The following is a 25,837-nucleotide window of genomic DNA, read 5'->3' on the forward strand; positions in this document are numbered from 1 at the left end:
ATGAACTATATAATGTTTATTAAAATATATAAAAGACAAAATACATATATGCATAATTATGTCCATGATGAAATATGCATACAGTATAATAATTATACAGTAAAATGTGTTTACATATATAGATTTTTTTATACATATAGCAAAATATTTTTGCATTAAAACTGGCAGTGGTGATTTCATACTCCAATTCCCCACCCCAAACAGGAAGCCCCTCAGTCCACATAAGGCTTCCCAGAGGAAGAAGCCTCCGTAAAACGCTCGAGAGCAGCAGCACCTTTACACCTGAGATCCATGTTTTGGAAAGGTCTCACACAGAACAACACACCTACTCTGACACAAATAGCTTCCATGGACTTTAACCCACAGCACCAGGAGGGAAAGGATGTCTCGTCAAAAGTCCTCTGATCTGTTCCTTGTACCCTTATTGAACATGGGTAACGATCGCAGCAGTCTCAGCAGAAAATCTACAAAAACTTCAAAACCGTGCCACACATCTTTTGTTATTAAACAATAACTCAGAAAAACATCCCTTCGGTCCAATATCATCAGCCATCACACTACATGATTCCCCAGTACATCTGATCTCAGGATATATCTGTATATAGCTTGCAAGAGTTGAGTAAAAAGATCCTGGACAGAGCGTGAAACACTCCCGTGGGATGACGTTAAGTCCTTCAGACTGGTGTGGTTGGTTGTGGTTGGTCCTGTACAGTTTCAGTCACTGCACACTGAATGCGGTCATGTCTGATGGTAATGGTGGTAGTGGTGGTGGTGGTGGTGTTCATGGTGATGGTGGTGCTCATGACGCTGGACCACAGGGACCACAAACCCTGGGCTCCCAGGTGGATTGGACGCCTGCTCTCTCTCCAGGCTTGGTAGTACAGGGGGCTGCTGCTGGGGGTGGGACTGAGGGGACAGCGGGGTTTTGGATGGGGACATGGCCTCCCGGGCTTTTGCCCTAAGGCGTTTGCTGTGACTGTATTGCAAAGGGTGCTGGTGGTGGCCGGAGGATTGTACTTGGTGTGGCAAGTGGTACACATCCTGACCCCCATGTCCTGCTGCGCTGCCACTGTGCAGCATGCTTTGCAGAGGCGGGTGGTAGCCGTGACATTTAGTGGATTTGCCACCTCCGCTGCCCCCATTATACCCTCCGCCTCCCTTGTAGGTTCCTTTGGGAGATTTGACAAAATGTGTACCCTTGCTTCGAGACTCCATAGGGTTGTAGCTATCGCTGATGACCTGTGAGCGGCGCTGGTGAAGAACTTGGGTTTCTGGGTCCTGGGAGCGTGAGCGGCTCTGGCTCTGGGAGCTCCGAACATGAGCCTCCTGGGGAGGGGTGGTTCCTGAAGGACAGGCAAGAGACGCAGGGTCATTGGCTTATACAAATTATTGTAATTTATAACACTGTACTTTGAACTGCTGTTTCCTCTCAGCATCCACATAGTCATCTCTTAACCTGTCATTGTAATATAATACAGCAAATTTGAGTCAACAACAACAAGCAGGCTGTTAACACACAATAAAAAGACACTTACCTTCAAATCTGGAGGTGTAGTTCTCTATACCAGCCAGGTCCAGGTAGTGATTCCTCCTCTCTGTGTTCTCATCCACACAGTAATGCTGACCCTCGGTGGCCTGCGCTTCATTGCTCTGCCCTTTGCTGCTAAAAATGGGTAAAACGCTCATGATTAGTGGACTGTCAATTATTTACACAATTCATTTGCAAGAATTATTACAACACACACAGGCCAGCCTCTAAGCAAAGTATACTTGATGTGTACTGACCTGACGTAGGAGGACAGCCGCTTGTCAGCCGAACGCCCTTCCTCTTGGTGACAGCGATCTGAAGAGGAAAAATACAAGAACTGAGACCAGGAAAGCGTCAGCGACATCCACACTTACAGACTGAAACACAGTCAATCCACCTGCACCATTACAGTTTGCTGCTTTTGCTGTTTTACGCAACCCATACCAAAAAAGCCTTCAGAGGAAATCAGTTTGAGTGAAATAAGTTATGACATTAACAATGTAAATGATGTGTTTGGAGAGTCCAGAAATATTGGTAGACAATGAACCAGGTAATGTGAACAGAGGAACAATCTAAACATCTGAAAATGTACAGAAAAAAAGACGTCGCAGTAATGACACCAATGGTTGATTGACAAGTGTTCTGCAAAAACATCACATCATCTACAATCCACAAATATGCAGGAAATGCTAAGTTGGTTCACAGCATATTGGGTTAATAAATCATGTCTGAGGTATGATGCTGTTTTAGTTGTCATTTACCTGTTCCTGTTTCTCTTCTGTGGCACCTGGGCTCTGGAGTGACGGTCAGTTTGACACGCAGAGTCTTGCTCTTATTATGGCAGGAGTGATTCACAGAGGCATCCACCACATCATAGATAGTGTGCATCAGGCTGGACATGTCCTATAGTGACAGATAAAACACAGTTATTACAGTTGAAAAGGACAGATGATCAGTATTAAGAAGACATGGCACATCAAGGAGCACAGATAGAAAAGAACATTACTGCAGGGAAAGGCATGAAAGCTAATAAACGCACATCTTTTGTAACTTTCCCGCTGTTGTCAAAGTCGTAAAGCGTAAAGATCCACTCCTGACGGTTGTCATCCTCGACAGAAACATCACACTCCAGGTCCTGTGGATCCAAATATCACCATACTTAATACACATAAACAGTTGGAAGGTTTCGCTCTACACATTTTTTTCAATAATAAGCAAAGCAATAATACTTCTACTGTACAGTATGTCAAAGACAATGTTTAGGACAACAGGGGGCAGCATTTACTCTTCAGTCTGATTCATAAACATTTTTCAAAAGGAAATGAGTGTTGTTTTCCTTCATTCTGCACGGGACTATACTGTTTACCAGGGGGCTTCATGAAACTATGCCTCTGATCCCAATCAAATCAAACAAACATAAATTCAGCATGTACTTTATCAGCAAGTGCATTTAAATACTTCTTCCTGTGCAAAACAAAAAGTGTACATGTAAACCGATCACTTCTCTGCTGTCTTTCCCTTGTTTGGGGGTAGCACAGAGAAATAAGTCAGGGTAGCGGGCCCTGCCACTTTGACTGTGTCTTTCTTCCTTCTTCCAGGAAAAATGAGCACAACCACTATTCTCAGTTACAATTTTTTGGCAGTAACTTTGATTCAGATGTATCTAGTAACATGGCCATAATTGGAAAAATAAACATCTGGAATATAGGCCCTGCTGCAGGCATGGTGGAGAGCTGACACTGACAGTGTGCATTTACAAGGGAGGAGACCCCTGGGAGAAAGGCAGCCCTTTATGGTTCTATAATATCTCCTCAGCTCAGGAGTGATCACCAAAGGGCAGATCTAAGCAATTATTTTAAACATGCAAGTCTAAACATTATAATCTATTTTTTCTATTTATTGGTCCCTAAATTCAATCAGGATATGGTCTGGAGCAGTGTCAAAATACAGACAGATGTTCTGTGCACAAGGTGAAGGCATACAGCTGCGGCTAGGACCGAGGTTACCCACCATGCATTTATTTTCTTACCTATGTTTAAATCATTTTCACTCACTGGAACACAAAACTTTCTTCTTTTTTTTTAAAGACTACTTTTTGGGCATTTTTAGGCTAAGTCTCTTGACCTTTTTCTGACCCAGGTTCTCAGACCATAACACAGCTAACACACAATAATTATCAGTAATTTAGAGTTTCATTCCATTTCACCTGAGCTGTATGGTTTTGGAATAACTTTGCATCTGCCCTGGATCGGAACCTGGGACCTTTTGGTGAGTCCCTTTGCCACCCGTTTGCTGTATACATGTCACTTGTACTGCAATTGTTAACTCAACCACATTACAGCATTGCAATTATGCCAGGTCATATAACTGCTTACATCCAGACTGATGCGTTTCTTCCCGGGAGCTTTGGTCGAATCTCTAAGTATCTCCCGCACTCCGTCCTCTGAGTGCAGGTACTGCAGGTAGCTTTCACAGCCCTCAGCCTTCTCTGGAGGAAGAACCACTGCCAACACAGGAGGACACATTTTAGTTAGTTAAACACAAAGAAAACCTTGCAGAAATTGGGCACAGTTTTGTGTGGTTCAGTTAGTTACACTAGAAGATCATAAACTTTACTTAGATGTTGATTGTGCCTTTGACGGCCCATTCATTTCCAATGAAAACTGCTCACCAAACGCACACACCCTGTTTTGTACTGTGCCAATAATATGCATTTGTGTTGTTCTTTGGCTTCACAAAAATGAAACCAAAATATCTTGATAAATAACTTTGCTGCTTCTGCAAATTAAAATAGATAATAAATGCAAACAATGATACATACACCTGCTTTAGGGTTGTTTTATGAAAGTAATCATACATACTAACGGCACATACATGTTCATCTATCATACAATGTTAGTAAGTATGTTAATATATTGTTTTTTGCAGCATAAACTATTCAAGCATTGTTTCAGCGTGAAGCTTATCGATGAGCGAGAAGACACCCTTCTCAACCTACCCTCTAGGGGACAGTGTTGATCTGTGAATTGTCCTTCCTTCAGCTCACCATTTGGAAACCCCTGGGACAAGGAAAGAAATGAGAAGAGAGGGGGGTGGTCAGAGATGTAAGTGAATCTACAGTTCAGACCACAGACACAGAGAAAACAAACAGTTCCAGCTAAAGCATTTCCTACTCAGATGAGAGGAGAGGGCTGGAGGCTCCAGCGCGGCCAAACACTTTGAACATCTGCACGCTTATTGTGTTTCACTGTCTGGGACACGGGGAGTGCAGCCAAAGCCCAGCTTTCAAGATTTCTCCAAGCCCTTCAAACGGAGCCCTCGCATCCATCAAAAAACCCATAATGCACTTCATCGCCTGAGCTCTCTCTCTCTCTCTCTCTCTCTCTCTCTCTCTCTCTCTCTCTCTCTCTCTCTCTCTCTCTCTTCGCCAACCTGTTTATTCTCATCCTGTTTTACATGGAACTCAGCGAGGAGAGTTTGACAGAAGAAGCCCAGAGTTTAGGGAAAAGTTTTGTTGTATTTCTCATTGAAAACTTGACTCTGCGAAGTTTGGTTTATGTAAAACAAACCTCACAAAGAGCTCTCAGCAACATGCGTGTATTTATTTTGAATGGAGAATAATTGCCAGATGGAAATTTCCATGCAGATAGGATGGGACTGATTAAATACACAATTCCATAGCCATAAAACAAAAGCAGGCCAAAGGGATGGAAGGGGGAAAAAAGCTTTGCTGTCATATGTGAATAATCTATATCCTGCATAAAACAGAACCACAATGTGTTCATAACCATCCCACACATGTGCTAATGCAGAGGCACACTGAGGCAAAGGCAACATGGTCTCCATGCGCGCGCACACACAGCCATTCTTTAATTACAACAGGATTGTGGAAACAATGAAAATTAAGTGCAGTACAACCCCTAAACCACAAGTATTTTATATTAACAAATGATTCATCTTATTTACGTCATCTCACTCCTCTAAACTGCTCCACCCACACTTTGAAATAAAATCCCACCAGATTGAATCAAGGAGGCCCAGTGAAACGAGACAAATAAAAAACAGATAGATGCTAGAAAACAAAAGAACTCCATGTACCTTCAACAGAGCTGAGGCTCAAGCGAGAGTCTGAACATCTGCATGCGTTTAGGTGAACGAGCCCCCCTTTTCCCTTCCCCTACTCCTCATTTTCAGAGTAATGACAGCACCAGGGCCTGTGGTTCTATTTAACAATCTCAGAGCCCGTGATTATTCCTCACTTCAGAGGATGATACCTCCAGCCTGTAATCTGGCTGTGACCTTCACCGCTGAAATGGGGAGCGGGTTGAGTCTCCGGGTCAAGGCTCGGACACCCCCTGCAAATTGGCCACCGGAGACACTTTGGGAGAAAAGAGCGAAAAGAATGGGAGTTGAGCCTTGGGGAGAGGAGGAGAGGGAAACAGGAGAGCGGCAGGAAATAAGCGGGAGGAATAATGAAGAAAGAAATTAAGGAGCAGAGGAAAGATGGCAAAAAGGGTAAAAGGAGGGAAGGAAAGATAAGAGGCACAAAGATGAGAGAGGAGAAAAGCAGATAAGAGTAGAAGCAGAGGAGGATGTGGTTTGTTAAAGGGGAGATATGGCCTATCTATTGCTTACTCCAGTCCCTGAGAGCTCAGTGGGAGAGTCGGAGGTGGGTTTATACAGACTCTAGAAGGCTTCTGGGAAAGGTGGAGACAACTGGTACTGCTCCCTGGGCCCCAAACAAGCTGCAGTCTTAATCACCAAATACACACCCTAGAAACCAGACAAGTATATTTGCATCCCTACACAAAAAAAAACACACATAGTTTCCATCTTTTGTGGTTTCTGCAGCCAAGTTGTTGTTTCCTTTGTGCACTGGAAGCTTTTATCTCCCCTCTTTGTAGCGCAGCGCCTTAATGAAGGGCAGTGTGTAAGGAAGAGGGAGTTCACACTGACAAACTGTTCTGCGGCTCAGAGGAACTTCAAAGACAGCCATTGATTCTTCTTATCCTCGTTCCCATGATGGTGCAGAGCAAGGTATGAGCACCTCTAAATGGAAGACAGGATTCAGCGTTAAATATAATGAAAGAAATCAATGAACCAACTGCCTTGTTTCTAATTAAAATTCTGATATCAGGAGGCGTCTTGCTGTGTGCACAAGGAGGGGACCAGCAGGGCTTGTGTTGAACACATGGCTCCCCCTCACCACCACCACCACCGCCACCTCCACGCTCATTACATCCATCGGGGGAGCTAATGAGAGAGCAGGCTGGGTCTGACCGCAGTCTGCAGTTTAACGTCTAAACACATGGCATCTCCATCCACATCGCCCACAGTGTCAGGCTTAAATCTGCCCACCACATGTGTAATTAACTGCTTTCTGGCATCTAGCTGCTCTCATTCTTTCACTATCAGATCACAAACTGCTCTGTAGGCTATACGCAAATGTGTTAGCATTTTGGAGCAAAGTGTTCCTTTTTTTCCACCAGTGGTGTACACCTAAAGCATGTGATATATACAAATCTACACAGTGTGTGATATTAGGTGTGGGGGAGACTGATGGGAAACTGCACGTGTGGGACGGACACTTAAAATGACAAGATCATAAGGTATTAGATCTCTGTTTTCTTGTTTTTTTGAAAGTGCACTGAAAATATGCACTGACAGTGTTCCATGTAAACAGTCCAGACGCCTTGACATAAGAGACAGACAGAGAGGTGTGTGATGTTTGTTCCTGTTTAATGCAGCAGTTGTGCCAAGCTTTCCTAAAGCCTCAGCCTACTGCCAGACTTTTATGTGGGATAGGGTAACCAGGGGAAGCTTTCATAGCTCCCTACCAGGTGACATCAGACATCCCCCAGCAGTCTCTCTCTCTTTCTCTCTCTATGCCTGCCTACCACCCATCCTCCCGCTGGGAAACACTGCACATCTTTGTTCTCACATCCCCCTCTTCTTGCTAACCCCCTAAATATAAGTACACACACTTCTTTTAGTCCATTCTTCAAACCATACGATGCACAACTGATTTTGAAATTGACATCTTAGAAAACAGGGGGAGGCTATCATGAAGATTGTTTGCATAGTTCCTCTGGCCTTGGGGAATGAAATATGGCAACTTGATCAGATGTCTGCATGCAAATCCAAGTACAAACATATGTTGGGAAAAATACAAACACAGGATACTGTCTGAATGCTTCCTCAGAATCCTCATATACTTTTAAGTTACGTGGTTTTCTGGAATACTTAAGATACTTTTTATGTAAAAGTGTAATTAGTTTAAAAACAGACTGAGCAGCTAACTGGGAGTTCTCCAGATATACAAAAAAAAAGAAAAACTGTCCATTACAAAGTCACCTGGAACTGACACTTAGGAGGGCGCCACAGGAAAGTCTTGACAACCACCAGCCGACCAGCAATCCCGTTCCCACTGGCCAATGATTGGGGATGATTGTGGGGTCCCCCAATGATGAAAATGAGAATTGAGTAGAATCAATATAAAGAAAGGAACACCAGTTCGTAAACAAACTGCATACTCAGTGGAGACTACCCGCAGAATGAAACTGGAGAGGGAGTGGGGCCATTGAGAAATAAAAGCCCTCCATTCCAGAAGAAACCAACCTGGCCTTGACTCAAAACCAGATGTGAGCGGTTACGCTGAAGAGAGGCAGAGTAAAAGAGAGGGAGATGAGGGGTGGAGAGAAGAGGGAAGGGGCTGAAAATATGGGGAGCTAAAGAGAGAAGACCAGTTGCACAACTTCTGTCTCTTCTCTTGCAAGACAGTAAAAGAACAATATGTTGGCCTCTCTTGACGGCTGAACAGAAAGCTCCCTGGTTCATCAGGCATCAGCTTTCAGTCCAAGTCAGGATAATTATGGTGTTCAGAGTCAACACAGCAGATTGGCCTCAGTTAGTATTAAAGCGCAATATTAAAACTAACAGCACTGCATATACTGCTGCGTTTCACGTTCAGCCTCAACCTTACCTTTTTAATCCTTGCCATTACTTTTTATATTGCCTTTGTACACTAATTAGATTATTTTATGTATGTATGTGCCTTGACATGTCTTTGGAAATGAGATCAGAGCAGAATGCCATCCTGTCATCTGGACTGGACGCATGTGGCCAAGATGGCCCAGATATGTCCCTTTCAGGGTAGCGGGACTCTCTCTGAGGTCAAACAGGAGGCAAAACCTCTCCCTTGGCAGGACATGAATCACCGGGGCGAAGCCTCTTCGGTCCTAGTATAACAACAGCTGTGGGGAGAGATGAGCATGCTTGCTTGTCTATGTAAGAGCAGCACGTAAACCACTAAAAGTCATCCTCTGGCCTTCAATCAGTGGAGACTATCTAAACTCTACACGCCCCTCCAGTCCCCTCCACAACCTCTCACTGATCTTTCTCTCACTTTGATTATGCACTGCTGGATGGCATAAACAAAGATTAGCATCACTGGCTGACCACCCTGCATCTGTCACCGGTGCTGTAATCATCTTGCCTTCATTAAAGTGGGCTTTGATAGGAGTCTGATGTAATGGACTGCCTTCCTCTCAGCTGTTACACAGGCAGCTACTGTAGGGACTTGGAAACCATGTGCTTCATACCAGTGACTAGAATCACACTCATGAATCTGGGTTAGGCAAATGTATTAAATTATAGAGGTAGTAGATCATAACACTATTTGATCAGTTAATGGAAAGAGAAAAACACAAAGTGGCTTTCATGGTTAATTTTATTTGAAACACAAAAAACTAAAGTCTAAAATGTGGTGCCACACACATTATGACTGCACCACAGAGATCATGTTGCTTTAACTTAGAGGTACTAACTCTGCGTGGCCTTATATATGACCAATGTCATGTGTTACATGCACTCAAACATTCAAAGATCTACCCGAACAAAGGTTTAGCGAAAGGGGTTCTTTTAAAGTGATGGTTTGGAGTAATTTCACCCTAGGGTCCTTTGCACCATGACCTCAAGCCAAACACCCCCCCAGAAGCTTTTTTCACCTGGGTCGAACATTGGACGAGTTAGCGTTATCAGCTGAATAGCTTAGTGCAGGCGCTAATGGATCCGAGAGTGTCTCTTGTACATGACCCCACTAATAATGCCCAAAATGATTTCAAACTTCTACACTAGTACAAATAGGTTATGCACTCATAAAACGATGGATTGTAAAGTTTGTAAGTACACCAGAAGTTTATGTAAATAACACTTGCCTGTTGGCTTCTCGTCTCTGCTGCTGCTGCTGCTGCTGCTGCTGCTGTTACTACCGGGCAGTAAGAGTGCTTAGGGCTGTCTACAAATTACAACACCGAAAAGAGATGCAACAAAAATATTTATTAATTTAATGATTAAATAAGGTAATGTCTCCAAACTTACCTCAATTATAACTTGTCTCCTGCTAGTTATACTAGAGCACTTACTTTAAAAATTAAGTTAAATTAATAAATATTTTTGTTGCATCTCTTTTTGGTGTTGTAATTTGTAGACGGCCCTAAGCACTCGTCTTAAGCAGCAACAACAACAGAGAGCGCCAGCAGCGCAAGTGTTATTTACATAAACTTATAGTGTACCTACAAACTTTACAATCCATCGCTTTATGGGTAACCTAATATTTACTAGTGAATAAGTTGAAATCATTTCGAGCATTATTGGGGTCATGTACAAGACACTCGTCCATTAGCCCTGGTAAGCTATTCAGCTGATACGCTGCTAACGATCAATCAGGTAAAAGCTTCTGGGGTGTTTGTTTCGAGGTCATGTTATAAAGGACCAAAATACTCCGAACCATCACTTTAACAGTTAGAAGTTTGTACTTTATTTTGTAAAATCTCAAGACTTAAATATTTTTGCTTGAAGGTTTCAAGTCTTTAGAGGGTGAAGTCTCACAGTGGTCAAGTCCCAGGCTGAATCTCAGTTCTCTTAAACTGCATCCACGGGTCCTTCACTTGCTTCCCTTCAGGAAATCATGCGAGGAGAGAGAAAACAAGGAAATGTGTTTTTAAAGGGATGAGGATGAGACGTCCTTTTCAGCGCCATTTAAGCTGCACAGCTTCCAGGAAGGCTGCTCTCGTGTATCCTCGCTCATAGCTCCCTCCTCGGTCCTTGCTCCTCGCTCCTCCCTCCTCGCTCCTCCCTCCTCTCTCTTTGGGGCAGGAATAAGAGCTTTGAGACAGCCTTCACAAAGGAGGGCCAGAACAACTTCCGGTTCAAGCGAGGAGCGAGGAGCTATCAAATAAGAGATCTGAGATTCAGCCCATGTCTCAAGTCTACATGTCTTGTGATGAGGCATTATAGTTATGTATGTAAGAATCAAAACTATCTTAACTTACTTTGTTAAATAATTGCTAATAAACTGCCACTATCAATGTAATTCATTATTGACTCTATCAATCATTATTTCAATTGATTTACGTTTAGTCTATAAAATGTCACAATTCCCTAGTGCCCAAGGTGACGTCTTTAATTATCTACATAATAAGTCCAAAACCCAGCAAATGTTTTGGCGAATACGCTAAATAAATGATTATTCCAGACTTATTTATCTTTTCATCTTTAAAATTTACTACATACTGCAGCACCAGACGTGTAAAGAAAAGAAAAGAAAAAAAAAAAAATAAGTACATGGAAACTAGACAGGAAATAAAGAGTCGGGATTTCAAACATGCAAACACACCCTGACAAACAAGAAAGCAGCGAGTACACAAGGCGACGGCATATCAAAGCCAGTGTGGGACAGGCGGTTTGACTCAAACAGGATGTTCCTCTGTTTCTGGCCTCCATGTGAAATTCTGTAAGCTCCCGCGCAGGCCCCAGGCTCTTAAGCCCGGCCAATGGGGAGCGCGCCCAGACCGATAAAGCTGAGGGGATTTGTTCCACATTCCACAGGCCCTTTAAACAACACAGTGTATCTGAGAATGCCAGGTTGTGGGTGAGATGGCTGAAACACCAATAACATTACTGTCCAAAGCAAGTCCACCTCTCACATGTAGGTACTCTCCACAAGTGTCCAGCAGAGCAGCATATGAAACTGATCAGCTGCAATGACCTCATGTAGCCAGGGATGTAGTATAAATCGACTCTTCAAACTGGGTGTCTGTCAGTTAGAAGTCAGCAAAGCTTTGTAAGCTCCTCTCCACATTGTCTGCTTCTGCTGGGTACAAAGCATTTCAACACAATCACTCTCACCTGTGAGGGTGCTTTTTGTGTACTGTAGTTAGTGTCAGGTTTCCAGCTGTCTATCTAGTATTGAGATGTCAGTTATAATTGCTCTCACCTGTGAGATAACCACCAACACCAGTGTTTTCACTGCTCGTTTTGTTAAGCTGCAAGGGATTTAAGTCACAGCTTTGAAAACCAGGTCTGGCAGTTCATAGGGGCGAGGCCCTGTGGTTGGAGGCTGGTGGAACTACAAGCCTTTCAGTCCTCCTGTGGGTGACTGAGAAATGTAAACAAACTGTGTTGGGGAAGGACAGCTGCACGCCAGTGTGGAAGAGCAGCAACATTGCCAAAGCTTTACATTTAGAGTGGATCACAACCTTTTTTGTCTGATGTGCCCCCTCAGCCCTGTCAGATGAGCTCAAGTACCTTTTTTTTTTATCAACAACACACGTCTCGTTTCAAACATGTTCTTATAGTCAAATCAAGTTTGCAATTGTACTGCTAGTGGCAGAGGCTCAACCATTTATCCATGACTTTTAACTATTTCAACTGTTAATCCATATATTTAGCTAACTTTTTCAACAGTTTTTTACAGTACAGTTAGCTATTTTAAGAGTTTATTTTTTTTTTTTACTATTTCTTCTTCATAGTTCTTTTTATTGAATTTTACATTATACATAGATTAAGTACACAACAACAACAACAACAACAACAACTACAACAACAACAACAACATTCCCACCACACATCAAACATAATCAACCCCCCTGCTGTCACTCAAGAATAGAGACTCTGGTTAATATAGGAATGTGCAACATAGTATGCAAAAATATCACAGCGTACAAAGGCAGAACGCAAGGCACTTAGTATTCCACAGTGAAGTTGAAATGTGAAAAGTCATTAAGGCCCAATACGCGGTGAAACAGAGGCAGCATGTCCGGTCCCGGAATGTCAAGAGTCACATCCGGGTGCATATTAAGGGTCAGACATGATCATTTGAACATTTATTCCTGAACCAGTGTGGAGGGTTTATCAAAAAAAGTCAAAAAAGATCTCCACACTTTGATAAATTTCTTTTAAGAGCCCTGTACCGTACATCAGATTTTTTCAAGCTTCAGATTAGACATATATCCCTTATCCAGTGGGAGACTGGGGGTGGGGCAGCATCCTTCCACTTTAAAAGTATCAGGCGGCGTGCAAGAAGAGTTATTTTTAACAGTTTCAACCATTTATCTATTACTTGTTGCGTGTAAGCTACCCATTTCAACTTCTCTGCTCCGTTGCTAACAGGTTTTTACTCACTCTCAATTGCAACATGTTGTGAAAACTGGTTGATGGGCAGCTTAAACACCTATTTTTAATCCTGGATGGCTGTATATTTTCCTCATTAACACAAATATGTGGATATATTATAAAATCATATTACAATTTGATTTAAGTTAACAGAGTTTACTTGAGTTAGTTGAGCTTTTCACGCAACCTTTAGAAAATTACCCCTGGTTGGGAATCACTGGAGTACACACTTGAATGATGCTGCTGTCTAACTCACAATGACTTTTTGGCTGCTCACTTACATCTGAGGCACGGGTGGATGAGCTGCCTGCTGGTTTCCTGAACATGTCTTCCAGCAGGATAAGAACAGGTTCAGGGTCAAAACCACAGCTCTACCGTCCACTAGTTACTGCTCCCTATGGGTAACTTACACAGAGAAGTACAGATCCATATGACTGACCATGATAAGAGGAGCTTTTGCAGCTGTGACCAATTAGCTGGTAATGTAGCATGAACTCGCAACACATCCATCTGTGAAGCACACCGGGCAAACAGAGACGGGCGGCTGTTGTACTGTACTCTTATTGCATTCAGACCCTCAGGGAGAATTAGGCTTGCTGGTCATAGACTGCCAAAATACAGAGTTCTGTGAAGTAGGATGCAACAAATAACCAAGGTAGACAGGCAGGCACACAGGCAGAGCCCCTAATAACTCATCCGCAATAGCCTAACTATTCTCAATGACACTTGCCAAACCTCAGGTCCCAAGAGACAACGCTTGTTTGCATAATTGGTACTGTTCCTTGTTACTATGAAATATGTAAGGCTTTGGGTGAAAAATGCCTTGGCTTTGCAGACTGCTGCACATTTCTTGACACTAGATATCTTGAATCTGACATGGAGAAAAAAGAGCTGCTAAATATTCAAAGTGCTTGCACCTCTTTTATCTCCTGTCTCTCTGTGTGTTGTTGTGTAAAGCCTTGTTTTATACTTGTGCGAGACACAGTGACGTTGGCCACCTCATACGGCGCACAAGCTACAAGCATGCACAAAGGCGTTTATGCTCAATGCGTTGTTCGTTGCAGCAAATGTATATTCTAATGAAACAATGATTGAAAGGTTGAATTCATTATTTTACTTCTCAATTTAGTTCAATTGCTTTTATCAGTATTTGTGGCAGACATGTCTGAAAAGCCCGCTGACGCAGCAGGTGCCTAGTTACAAAAGTGTGGAAGTGCACAACCAAGCGGAAACTTACACAACATACGCTTAACGCAACATACGTCAAAATGATGATGTCATTTGTGGCTCGCGCACCCTCACGCCAGGGACACGACGGCAAGCATAAACCTAGTTTAACTCTCTGACTGTCTCCTTCAGTCAGTCAGGATTGCCAGTCTCAAAGACCACAAGGATTCTTGACACTGCAAGAACAGGCTTCATTCCAAGCTGTGAAGTTCCTCACAGTCCTGGAACTGGACAGCGGGTCATCCCAGGGTCAAACCAAGTGTTTTCCTGAGGATTCCTAAAAATACACTCCTGCTGGGCACAGGAAGCAGAGGAGACTCCATGATATTCAGATGATGTGAAGGAAGCCTGGATATGTAAAACGAACCATTGCCAAAGGCCCAGTGGCTGTAATGTTTTGGCATATGATACACAACTTCCCACGAAAAAGGGGACAAAGTTGAAAGCTGCAGATGAACAGATGAGAAAAAGAAAGTAGCACATCAGCCAATTACTGATGCACCAAAATCATGCATAGCTCATTCATATTTCTGTTGAATTATTCTCAAAGAAAATTACTGGCCGAAAAACTAAAAAGGATATGACGGTATGATGAATAATTTTTGAAAACATAGCTACACTACAAGAATTGTAAAGCCTCATGGTGCAAACAGTGAATTATAATTTGTATTTGTGACACATCACAAAAATATGTCAAGTAGAGATTTTGAGGCCGCAGTCTGCGAGACCGAAACATCTGTGCTTCTTCCTTTTGGACTGAAGCTGCCATGTGTGCACTTTAGTGACCTGGCAGACTAGCAGTGTGTGTCTGAAACACTGTTCCCCAGTGTGAAATTCTGGAACGTAATTCATCCATGGCACAAGCAGAGATCAAAAGGCTATGGTGCAGAGGGCAGCTCAGCAGAGCGCACAGAGAACTGCTGCTTTCACAGCCATAATTACTGGAAACCAGGGCCGTGAGGCAGTGTGAAAGAGCATTTAAACATGCAGTGTTCAGTTAGCTTAGCTCAGCTGCTTGTATATTCTTATCTTATCTCAGGTATAAAGAGTCTGATGGAGTCTTGTTCTCTATCACACAGCACGTCTGGAGGCAGTCCACTTAAAAGCACTTAGTGCGACACTTGATGTTTGATAAAAGTCCTTGAAAGAAGATTTATGCTTCAAAAAGCAGAAGGGCTGATGTGCAATAACACCTTTAAAAGGTGTACGATAATCAGGTTCTGCCAGGATAGAGTAGTTCTCAAAGCTGAGCACATGACACTGGGGGTAAAAGTTTAGATATTCTGATACACTGGCATTCTTGAAGTGATAGGATCAGTCACCCCGTATCAACATGAAGAAGTAGGTGCTGGTCATAGAGAAAGATCTTGCAGAGCTGCTATGTCTGAGCTGTATTCATTTATAGGCAAATCTACTGCCTAAAATCTTCACTGTTACTGTTTGTACCACAAACCGTCAAAAGCCGACTTTTACGAGCAGATGTGTTTTTAACAGTATTTTTTAACACAGTTTTAACACATTTTGGTTCAGTGCAAGCTTTTTGTGAAGCTACATGCTACAAAAGTCACTCAGCTGCAATATTAGAAACAAAATCCAGATTTAGAAGAGCGCGTTTTCTTAGTGAAGCACATCCTACAAGCAGATGGTGTCTCTGAAAGGCTCTCAGTGAGGGGGGGAGGCATCTCAAGGAGAACTGTTTATTTGAAACGAGCCTTTAGGTAAACAAGTTACATGAAACACACAGGGCCAGGTCAGCTTTTGAAGTGGACGGGGCTCAGGAAAGAAATGGGCGGGGGAAGAAAAGAAGGCTGCCTTCAGAGGAAATGAGAACAGTGGCCTCTTTCAGCACTGTTTCATCCTCTCCCTCCCTTTTTGTCACATATAGGAAAAGCACAAAAGGTGTTTCGGTTTATAAATACACCAGTGCAGAATGTGAGAACCGCTGATTTCTTATTTCTCCTAAACAGTAACCTAAATAGAATCATTCTGTAGTAATGTTTCCCCCTGAATTAAATCCCCCTGAAAAATTACCACCCATGACAAAAATAAACCACCTCCTTTTAATGGAGGCCCATTGAGGGTTTTGATGACGGGAACAGGTTTGTGTTACAAATGCAAGTTTGCAGCCATTCCCCATCAAAGAGGAATGTGATGTGCAGAAGGAGAGCCAGGCCTGTGCTGTCTGCCGAGCCTGGATCAGAGCTTTGAAGCTGCTAGTGTGTTTCAACAGCTAACCACTTTCAGATGGAACTGTGGCGTTTTATGAGCTGAGTAATAGCGATACCTACACATGTGCAGGCTCGGGGTCCCAAAGAGGGGGAGGCTCAGCTCAGAGCAGAGAGAAAGATGCCTAACTCCTCGGGGGTCTGGGTTTGGGTGTGTTTTTGATAAATCTTGTGCTATGGTATTCTGTATATGAAATTGGAAGACAGGAAGATGGATGTTGTGTAAAGTATGTTCACCTATGAACACAGTTCTGGTACAACTCCACATTTTTTCAAGGTTCTTGAACATTAAATGAACTTAACAAATTGACTCCTTGTATGGAATAAACACTCAAAATCATGGAAATATCACAAGAGACACCTGGAGTGTATATTAAAAGCATAACGCCATAGCAGAATGCTTGATCTATATGTAAAGAATACTTTGAAAAGCAGAGGCAGCATCACAACAATGAGTAACAATGCCAGCAGCTCTGAGTGCCTTCCGCTGGGCTTTTTTTTTTTTTTTTTGCATACAGGAAACCAGGGTTTGTGGTGTGTGGTGTTTCAGTCTCCAGTCTCAAACCTAGCAGGGCGTCAGGTTCAGGAATGTGGAACAAGAATGAAGTTTCAAAACATTCAGGGGTGTCTCTGAAAGCTTTTGGTACAAGAACAACACAGAAAGTGAATGTAATCCACCAAAGGGCCATAAGGAGATGCATTGTGGCATCACAACATGAGGATTGTTGATGACAAACGCAAACGTCTAACTACATTTTACATACATTTTAGAGATTATGTTTCTTCTGGCAGTGCGGTCCTTATTATGTTCTGTCCTTATGTATCTGGGGTTTTTTCTCACAAGAACACCAAAAGTAGAGGTATTCATGCCAAAGATGTATGTTCTAAGTCATTCATATATCTATCAGCTTATTGTGCTGCACACTACTATTTAGTTTCCCCTGTGCTTGTATTGTGGAATAAATGTCAGGTCAGCATCTGACCTTTGTGAAGACAATCTCAAGTTTCCACTGGCTCAAATCGTAGGATAACAAACTCATGTACAAAAGAGGAATCCCCTGTCCTCTTTAAACAAACAAGCAAAACCTCAGCCCCTCTTTTAATCTGCAAATACTTAAAGCAATAAAATATAGATCTGCATTGCGTCTTCTAATAATGTTTAAGATATACATTGAGTCTGAAGCTTTCTGTGTGTGTGTGTGTGTGTGTGTGTGTGTGTGTGTGTGTGTGTGTGTGTGTGTGTGTGTATGTGTGTTGTGTGTGTGTGTGTGTATGTGTGTCTGTCCCTGGGCTCCACAAATGCACTACACTCACTGAAGATGTAATTCAAACAATGTAATCAATTAACAATGGCTATAACAACAGCATATAATAACTACACAACCAAGCCAACAACCATGGCTGAAAAAATATAATATTCCCTTGGCTGCTCTAAGGCTTGCAAAATGAAGTCCGCTTGGAAAAGAGCTAAAGCTTTCTAAGGGGGAACAGGGGTTTATGTGGAAACATACCTTACACACTAAAATGTAATAACCTTTGAGTCTCCCGGTGTTTTACTTGGCTGGGAGACGCATAAGATCAAACACAGACTTGGATCCAGCAGCCTTTGCCAAAAATGTCAGTGCTAAGCACTGGGCTCCAGCTTCAGGTATTTTCTTTCCCCTGGCAGGGAGCGAAAGCAAAGACACAGACCAGTGTTAACCCTAGGCGGGGCTGCCCCAAACAGCCACCAGCACTCTAACCATGAAGGGGAAGTGAGGTCTCCCTGCTGTCATCACTGACCATGCATGTCTAGGTCATGTAGTGTCACTGAATACCTGGGATGGGCTCCATTCAGGAAGTTGAGATATTCACAATTGCATGCTGGATGACTTGCTGCAATCCGGTCCTGTAAAAGCTACACTGATCTCTCTGAAATACTTAATCAGATATCTCATAAATACCATGAAAAGCAGTGACAAGAAGTGACTTTAAAGCAGCGCTGGAGGGACTGAGATAGCTCCACAGGCGACAGAGCTTTATTCCATGTGTGCAGATAAGAGCTCCAACAATGAAGCGAGCAACTGTCATTTCTCTTGTCTAAATATATACTATTCTCTAAATGATTATTTATGCCATCATATATCTGCCATCAATATGTGGATAGAAATACGGTTGTGTTATATCTATTTTGATATAGCTATATTTATCATAACCTTGGCAAAACACTAGACATTAAGTATGCTACACATGCATATATAATGGACCACTCTCATGTCTGTATAGTAAATATGAAGCTACAGCCAGGAGATGGTTAGCTTATTTTAGCAGAAAGACTTGAAACAGGGGGAAACAGCTAGCCTGGCTCTGTCCAACAGGAACAAAAATCTGCATCCCAACACCTTTAAAGTGCACTAATTTATACGCCATATCTTGTTTATTCTGGGACTATTTTGTTGGCAGGGCGCAGTGATTTCCTAAACAAACAAGATATAACGTGTTAGTTAATGACCCATTGGTGTGGGTGGAAGCCCAGTTTAAGAAATAGATCCTGATTTTTGAAGGCTTCTCATACACCAAAACACTGCACAGCGGTTTATAATACTGTGGCAGAGGATTTTACAAATCTGGTGGCAATAGGGTTAGGTATCGTTACGTTTTTTTCCGATACCGGTGCTAAAACGATACTTTTAAAACGGTGCCGGTGCCTGAACCGAAATAAATATAATATATTTATAATGTAGATAATATAAAATATAAAAAAAGGAGCACAAAACGACAGTTGGCGACACTAAAGAAGGGCTTGTTTATTGCTAAGGCCATATGGTCAAAATTAAATGATTGATTAATAATGTAATAACAATAACTTATAACAATGACTTATTTATTTCACCAGTAAATTGCTGGTAAACGACAAAAACAAGCACCAGATGGGAAAAGGGTATTTTACAATAACTTAAAATGCACCACAAGGCTGGCGAGTTTCAAGTAAACGCACCGTCTGTGTTGTTTTTCCAACAACGGCAGCTGCAGTCAGACATGTTACATCCCGGTGTTGGAACCCTCTACAGGGAAATACAGTCACACTTTTACACCGCTTAACGTAAGCTGTCAGCAGTACACGGTAATGTAGCGTCCCATGCAGCGATGCTTCTGAAAAAAAAAAGTCAGGCACCGAAATTTTCTTTCTTATTCGGTCTCATTATGCCATTTCATTCAATATTAAATAAATGAATAAATATATAAATAAATACATGAATAAATACATTATGCCTTTGAAATACATCATGAAATAAATAAGTGAGGCAATAAATACATAAATAACTAAATAAATGTAAATATTCATATATAAATGAATCAATTAGTTAAATAAATATATTAAAAGGTTTGACTTTTACTTATTTCATGGTAATTTTATTTCATAAGTCCACGTTTATTTATTTCAAGAGACTTTTATTTCATAAATCCAGATTTATTTATTTCCACGGACTTTTATTTCCTAATGCCACATTATATTATACTAATAGTAAACAGCGTTCATGGTACAAAGTAATCTTGCATGTATGTGATTGGCCAACTCAGCACTTTGCCACATGATGTTGCGTTGCATCAACAGTTGAGCCAGGTTCAACTTTTTTTCCGCAAGACCAAATGTTATTTGCCGGAGACTGTGTTGGCATCCCCGCTGCACCACCAGACTGGATCCTTTCAAATTAATGTGAGAGCTGCGTTTTTATACAGACTGTCGGTCTAAACACCTGTAGAAGTGCTTGTAGGAGATATGTAGATTTAGTTATCTTTGACATAGTCAGGCTAGCTGTTTCAACCTGTTTCCAGTCTCTATTCTAAGCTAAGCTGCTGGCTCGTAGCTTCATATTCACTGTATAGATATTAGAGTGATATTCATCTTCTCATCTACCTCTCGGCAAGATGAGCGAATAAGCAAAAACCAATTTGTGAGTAAAGCAGAAGGGTGAATTACGCGAAAATGTCTAATTGGAGAGACGACGGGTTTCGTGAACTTCTGTCGGTTAAGTGAGAACACATCTGACACAGACAATCTCCTGTTATGTGCTACATGTATGAAAGGGAAACTTCATACAATGTTCGCCTGACATTGTCCCGAGTTCATATGAGAAAACGGTTACTGTGTGTAAATTATTGTAACTGCACAATTGTTTGTAAAAATGCACCAGGGTCAATGGGGCCCACAGCCGCCCCCTGGTAGAAAGTAATCTGTCCGTGGTTTATGCTAAAAGATTGTGAACCAATGTGTGTGATTCCACCTGACGGACAGGGAGAGGCCATGAGTGCAGGTCACAGGGGAATTAGGGTTAAAGTAAGCAAACTGCTTCAAAGTACTTCAGACCGTATAAATATCCTCAGAAAAATAAACATTTAATCTGCCTGCAGTGTTTCTAATGTCTTTCTCCATTAGGCACTGGCCACATAAACCACTCTCACTCATACATTCACTCACAAGCTCACAGACAGAGAGTAAGAGAGGGACTCGACCTCTGACTCACACGTGATACACACTCCAACATGAAAGAATAGCTAAAACAAGCATCTCGCACTTGGATGAGTGTTGGAGCCAACCAGGTGATGATGTTTACACTGACAGAGGGGTGAATGTTTGTTCTGGACAAATGGCAACTAACATAGAAAAAAAGGCGGAAGTGAGCGGTGTGATTAAAAGGTGAGATCAATGGTCAGCTGCCGCCTCCCCAAACAATGCAGTGAATGAGGCGGATGAGGTTCTCCATTACTCCCCTTCCCCCACTACCTTCAAAACCCCTCAAATATATCCCCCGTGAAGAAAAAGAAACCACCCTTAAACCCCGCACTCCTCCTCTTTTCCTCTTCCCCGCCACCCTCTCCCACCCCCTTCCCACCACAGCCCCTCTCCTTGCTCCAGGATTTTTGCTGTACAAACCAGGAACAGATGTCTGCCGGGGCCGTGCTGAAAGACCCCGCTGTTCTGGATGCCAGCCACATGCTTTTCATTCAGAGATGAAGGCTCACAGCTCGCCTTCTTGTGAAGCCAATTTCCAAAAAAAAGAAGGGGTGGAAAAAAACAAACTCTCCAAATGCCTTCAAGTCCCTTCAAAAGCAGTACATATATGAGCACACCTTTTTGTCTCCTCTCCGCCATGTATTGCTCCCTGGTAGTGCCGCATCAGGGACAGGCTTTTTTTGTCGTTTGTCAGGAAAAGTCATGAGATGTTGCTGACAGGAATATTTCTTGAGAGAAGCTCGAAGACTTCAGGAGCTACACCATACTGTATATCCAGTGCACACAACTCAAAACTAAAAAAGGACTGACCTCAGTTTTAAACTTGTGGCTGTGTACTGAAAAATAAAAGTCATTCAGAGCCACAGCCTTAAGATTACACAGATATACCAGCCTCAGCTCCAAATCAAATACTGCTAACTCAAAATGAACATGGTGACTAGAAGATATACCCAAATGCCCAAAACATCCATTTTGAGCAAGATCGCCAAATGAGGATTTTTATATAAGGGGAAAGTCTTATTCACAGATTCCAAATGAATGTTAAAAAAACATTAGCTTACAATTAGTTGAGTGAGCTGCTTGGGAACTCTGCACTTAAACTAAATTTATTATTGAGGGGTGAGTGCTATGTAACTCTCAGCAAGTCAAAATAAATTTGCGTCTCAGAGCTTTTGGCACATCATTACATCCAACTGAATCCCTAACCTTTTTAACTTCAAGTGTGATATTATTAACCTTTCAAAGTGGAATAATAAAGCTCTTTGTTGTGGAATTTAAAATGTAGACACACTCCCTCTTCACAGGCCAAGTCTGTGGGAAGTTTTGAGACAAAAGATGGTGCTGAAAGGCTGAATTAGCCTGTCATTATTTTGGCATCCAAGCATGTCTGTTTGAAGCTCCAAAATGAAGCACTGTGGTTGTGTGTGAGGGTCTACACTGTTGATGTGTTGATGTTTCCAGAGGTGAAACAGTGAACCTTCACAGAGCTCTTCCACAAATGAACGCAGGTTTGGGTAAATACAGGGTTAGGAGTTTTCTGCAATTTTACATATTCAATAACCACAGACTAGGCAAATTTTTTTGAGGGTGGGGTGGGCGATTATACCTTTGATCTGTAATATTTCTACATCACACCAGGTGCTTGAACAGGTAAGACTTGTCTTGAGCACCTGCAAAGAAGTGTCAAAATCTTGATGACTGTAGCCAGGATGAGCCAAGTCATCCTGCTGAATCAAGCTCTCTTTGTCCACTAATACCACTCTTTAAAGAGCCTATAGGGTTACACACTGAGGGCAACCTGCCAGCTGCAATGTTGAATCATGGTTTGCAGCAATATCAATATTTAAACAGGTTTTTGCATCCTTTGATCTTTTGTTATTACAAAGCATTCACATGTTATTGCAAAGCATTCACAATGTGTTGAATAGAAATGACTGCTTTGCTGAGGAGATTCACAGGTTTACACAAACTGATGTTGGGCACAGGCTATGTTAGCGCTTGTTTTTTTTTTCTTCTTCCTGGTTTTGCTCCATCCCTCAGCCCATCCCCCAGGACAGGGCAGGGGGATAGAGGGGTGAGGGTTCGGAGGCTCCACTGATATCAGAGCCCTTTTATAACTCCCAGCTCTGCGCTTTGAAGTCGCAGCCAGACAGCTCAGGAATCCTACTCCCCCATTTGACAATGAGGAGGGGGGATGGTCAGCGCTAAACAGCGTGTTTGGCCAATCTTCTGTAAAAAATCATAAGTCATTTTAACTGTCCCTGCCGCTTATCAACCAGGACTAAGTGGTGAAACTACTATCTGGTGAGAGCTATATGGTAAATTACTCAGGAGGAGAAAATGTGGCTGAAATGCATCTAAAAACTTCTTTTTTTCCCTTTAAAAATGACATAATTATTGCTATTTTCTATTTGACTTGGACTTGTTTAATCATGGTCGAAACCGCAGACATGTAACAACCTGTAATCCAATAATTATATCTGGAAATGTGACAATGTAATCCGATCCTGGTGAAAAATTAATTAAAGACGTGGGATCAAAAGAGGAAATGGTGTCACCGTCTTACAGTGGAGATAAATTCTATCTGTGTTGAAAGTCAGTCTTTTAGATGAGAAACTATACAGCATAAAAACATCCCTGGGGACATCATCCATCTTAATATTAATGTAGACATATACGCTCATTTCAAACAGCATGAATAGAGCTGTCACTTTATACGAGCAGACAGTCACATATTGCGTCTGCGATACAATAGTAGGCATATATGCAACCTATCCTCATAGTATCAATTTAATTCATGATACTGGATTTGGCATTTGATCCTTTGCATCAGAGCTGCAGCTAACCACATTTTTCATTGTCAGTTAAGCGGCAAATTATTTTCACATTAATCAATTATCGTCCAAAGTGACGTCTTCAAATTGCTTATTTTGTCCAAAACTCAAAGTCACATTGGGCAAAGAAAAGCATTACATCCTCACGATTGAAAAGCTGGAACTACAGAATGTTTAAGCAACTATGTATCAGTTAATTAGCAAAGTATTTGTCGATTAGTTTTCTGTCAGTGTAGCCTACTATTGTAATTAATTAACTTACCATTTCAGCTCATACTTTGCATCATGCTTTGGGTTCTGTTACACCCAGCACATTATTACCGCTTCCGAAGCATCTGCTTAAAACTTTGATAAAAAAGTGATGTAGAAATATTACTTCAGTTAACAGTAGGCTAATATGTTACACTTCTCCAATACAAAAATCAATACCATATAAGACTTTCTTTCCATTTCTTTTGACTGGCGATTTCTCACATTCATAAAGAAATAAAAAAGAATCCATGTAGTAGAATATGCAGCCTGGATGATATGGCAAAAAGAGTGCTACAGGAGCAAATGGAAATGCAAGTAAAATGTAATTATTGTTATTTTCTGCCTCAAAAAAAGGCTTACTTGCTATTTACTTTAATATTTTACCATCAATACTATATAATATCAGGACTAGTATCTGTTATAACAGATGTGACTGTATTTTCGTTTGTCCACCTCCTCTCAACCAATCCTAAACTTCTCTCAAAGAGAGCAGGAAAAGTAAGAGGCTGGTTAGCTAAATGCTGATAGTTATCCACATGGGCGGCAGGTAATGTAGGCTCAAATATTCCATCCTACAAATGCGGACAGACGGCTATAAATGTTACTGTATTGTGACAATCTGTGGGATAATTCCCACATTACTCAAACGCATTGAATGCACCCTCACTGCCCAGAAGACATCAATCCCCACCCAAGTCGGTCATGGTTACACTATATCCTTACGTCTATATCCTTCGCGTTCCACTTCCGGGATTGCTTCGGTGCCGCAGGAAATTCCGAAGGATGCATGTCCATCCATCCATCCATCCATCTTCGTCCGCTTATCCGGTGTCGGGTCGCGGGGGGAGCAGCTCCAGCAGGGGACCCCAAACTTCCCTTTCCCGAGCAACATTAACCAGCTCCGACTGGGGGATCCCGAGGCGTTCCCAGGCCAGGTTGGAGATATAATCCCTCCACCTAGTCCTGGGTCTTCCCCGAGGCCTCCTCCCAGCTGGACGTGCCTGGAACACCTCCCTAGGGAGGCGCCCAGGGGGCATCCTCACCAGATGCCCGAACCACCTCAACTGGCTCCTTTCGACGCAAAGGAGCAGTGGCTCTACTCCGAGCTCCTCACGGATGACTGAGCTTCTCACCCTATCTCTAAGGGAGACGCCAGCCACCCTCCTGAGGAAACCCATTTCGGCCGCTTGCACCCTGGATCTCGTTCTTTCGGTCATGACCCAGCCTTCATGACCATAGGTGAGGGTAGGAACGAAAACTGACCGGTAGATCGAGAGCTTTGCCTTCTGGCTCAGCTCTCTTTTCGTCACAACGGTGCGATAGATGGAATGTAATACCGCACCCGCTGCGCCGATTCTCCGACCAATCTCCCGCTCCATTGTCCCCTCACTCGCGAACAAAACCCCAAGGTACTTGAACTCCTTCACTTGGGGTAAGGACTCATTCCCTACCTGGAGAAGGCATTCCATCGGTTTCCTGCTGAGAACCATGGCCTCCGATTTAGAGGTGCTGATCCTCATCCCAACCGCTTCACACTCGGCTGCGAACCGATCCAGTGAGTGCTGAAGGTCGCAGGCCGATGATGCCATCAGGACCACATCATCTGCAAAAAGCAGCGATGAGATCCCCAGCCCACCGAACCGCAACCCCTCCCCACCCCGACTACGCCTCGATATCCTGTCCATAAATATTACAAACAGGATTGGTGACAAAGCCGCAGCCCTGGCGGAGGCCAACCCTCACCTGAAACGAGTCCGACTTACTGCCGAAGCCGGACACGCTCTCACTTTGGTCGTAGAGAGATTGGATGGCCCTGAGTAGA

The 25,837-nt window shown here is 42.6% G+C and overlaps 1 protein-coding gene across 2 annotated transcripts in view; it reads right to left on the reverse strand.

Annotated features, from left to right (window-relative positions):
• Positions 1 to 213: 213 nt before the first annotated feature.
• Positions 214 to 25,837, reverse strand: part of nkd2b (NKD inhibitor of WNT signaling pathway 2b) — a 30,437-nt gene continuing 4,813 nt past the window's right edge. Inside the window, exons 4-10 of one of the 2 annotated variants that reach the window (XM_039807300.1) lie at positions 4,527 to 4,587; positions 3,904 to 4,031; positions 2,568 to 2,663; positions 2,290 to 2,431; positions 1,786 to 1,843; positions 1,536 to 1,660; positions 214 to 1,343 (exon numbers count right to left, since the gene is read on the reverse strand). In XM_039807300.1, coding sequence (XP_039663234.1) covers positions 739 to 1,343; positions 1,536 to 1,660; positions 1,786 to 1,843; positions 2,290 to 2,431; positions 2,568 to 2,663; positions 3,904 to 4,031; positions 4,527 to 4,587 — 1,215 coding nt within the window. In that variant the 3' untranslated portion in view covers positions 214 to 738. Of the gene's footprint in view, positions 1,344 to 1,535; positions 1,664 to 1,785; positions 1,844 to 2,289; positions 2,432 to 2,567; positions 2,664 to 3,903; positions 4,032 to 4,526; positions 4,588 to 25,837 lie in introns of both variants that reach the window. The other variant, XM_039807299.1, reaches the window with a different exon arrangement.

The sequence above is a fragment of the Perca fluviatilis genome, chromosome 7 (assembly GCF_010015445.1).
Source record: "Perca fluviatilis chromosome 7, GENO_Pfluv_1.0, whole genome shotgun sequence".
NCBI classification, from domain to species: domain Eukaryota; kingdom Metazoa; phylum Chordata; class Actinopteri; order Perciformes; family Percidae; genus Perca; species Perca fluviatilis.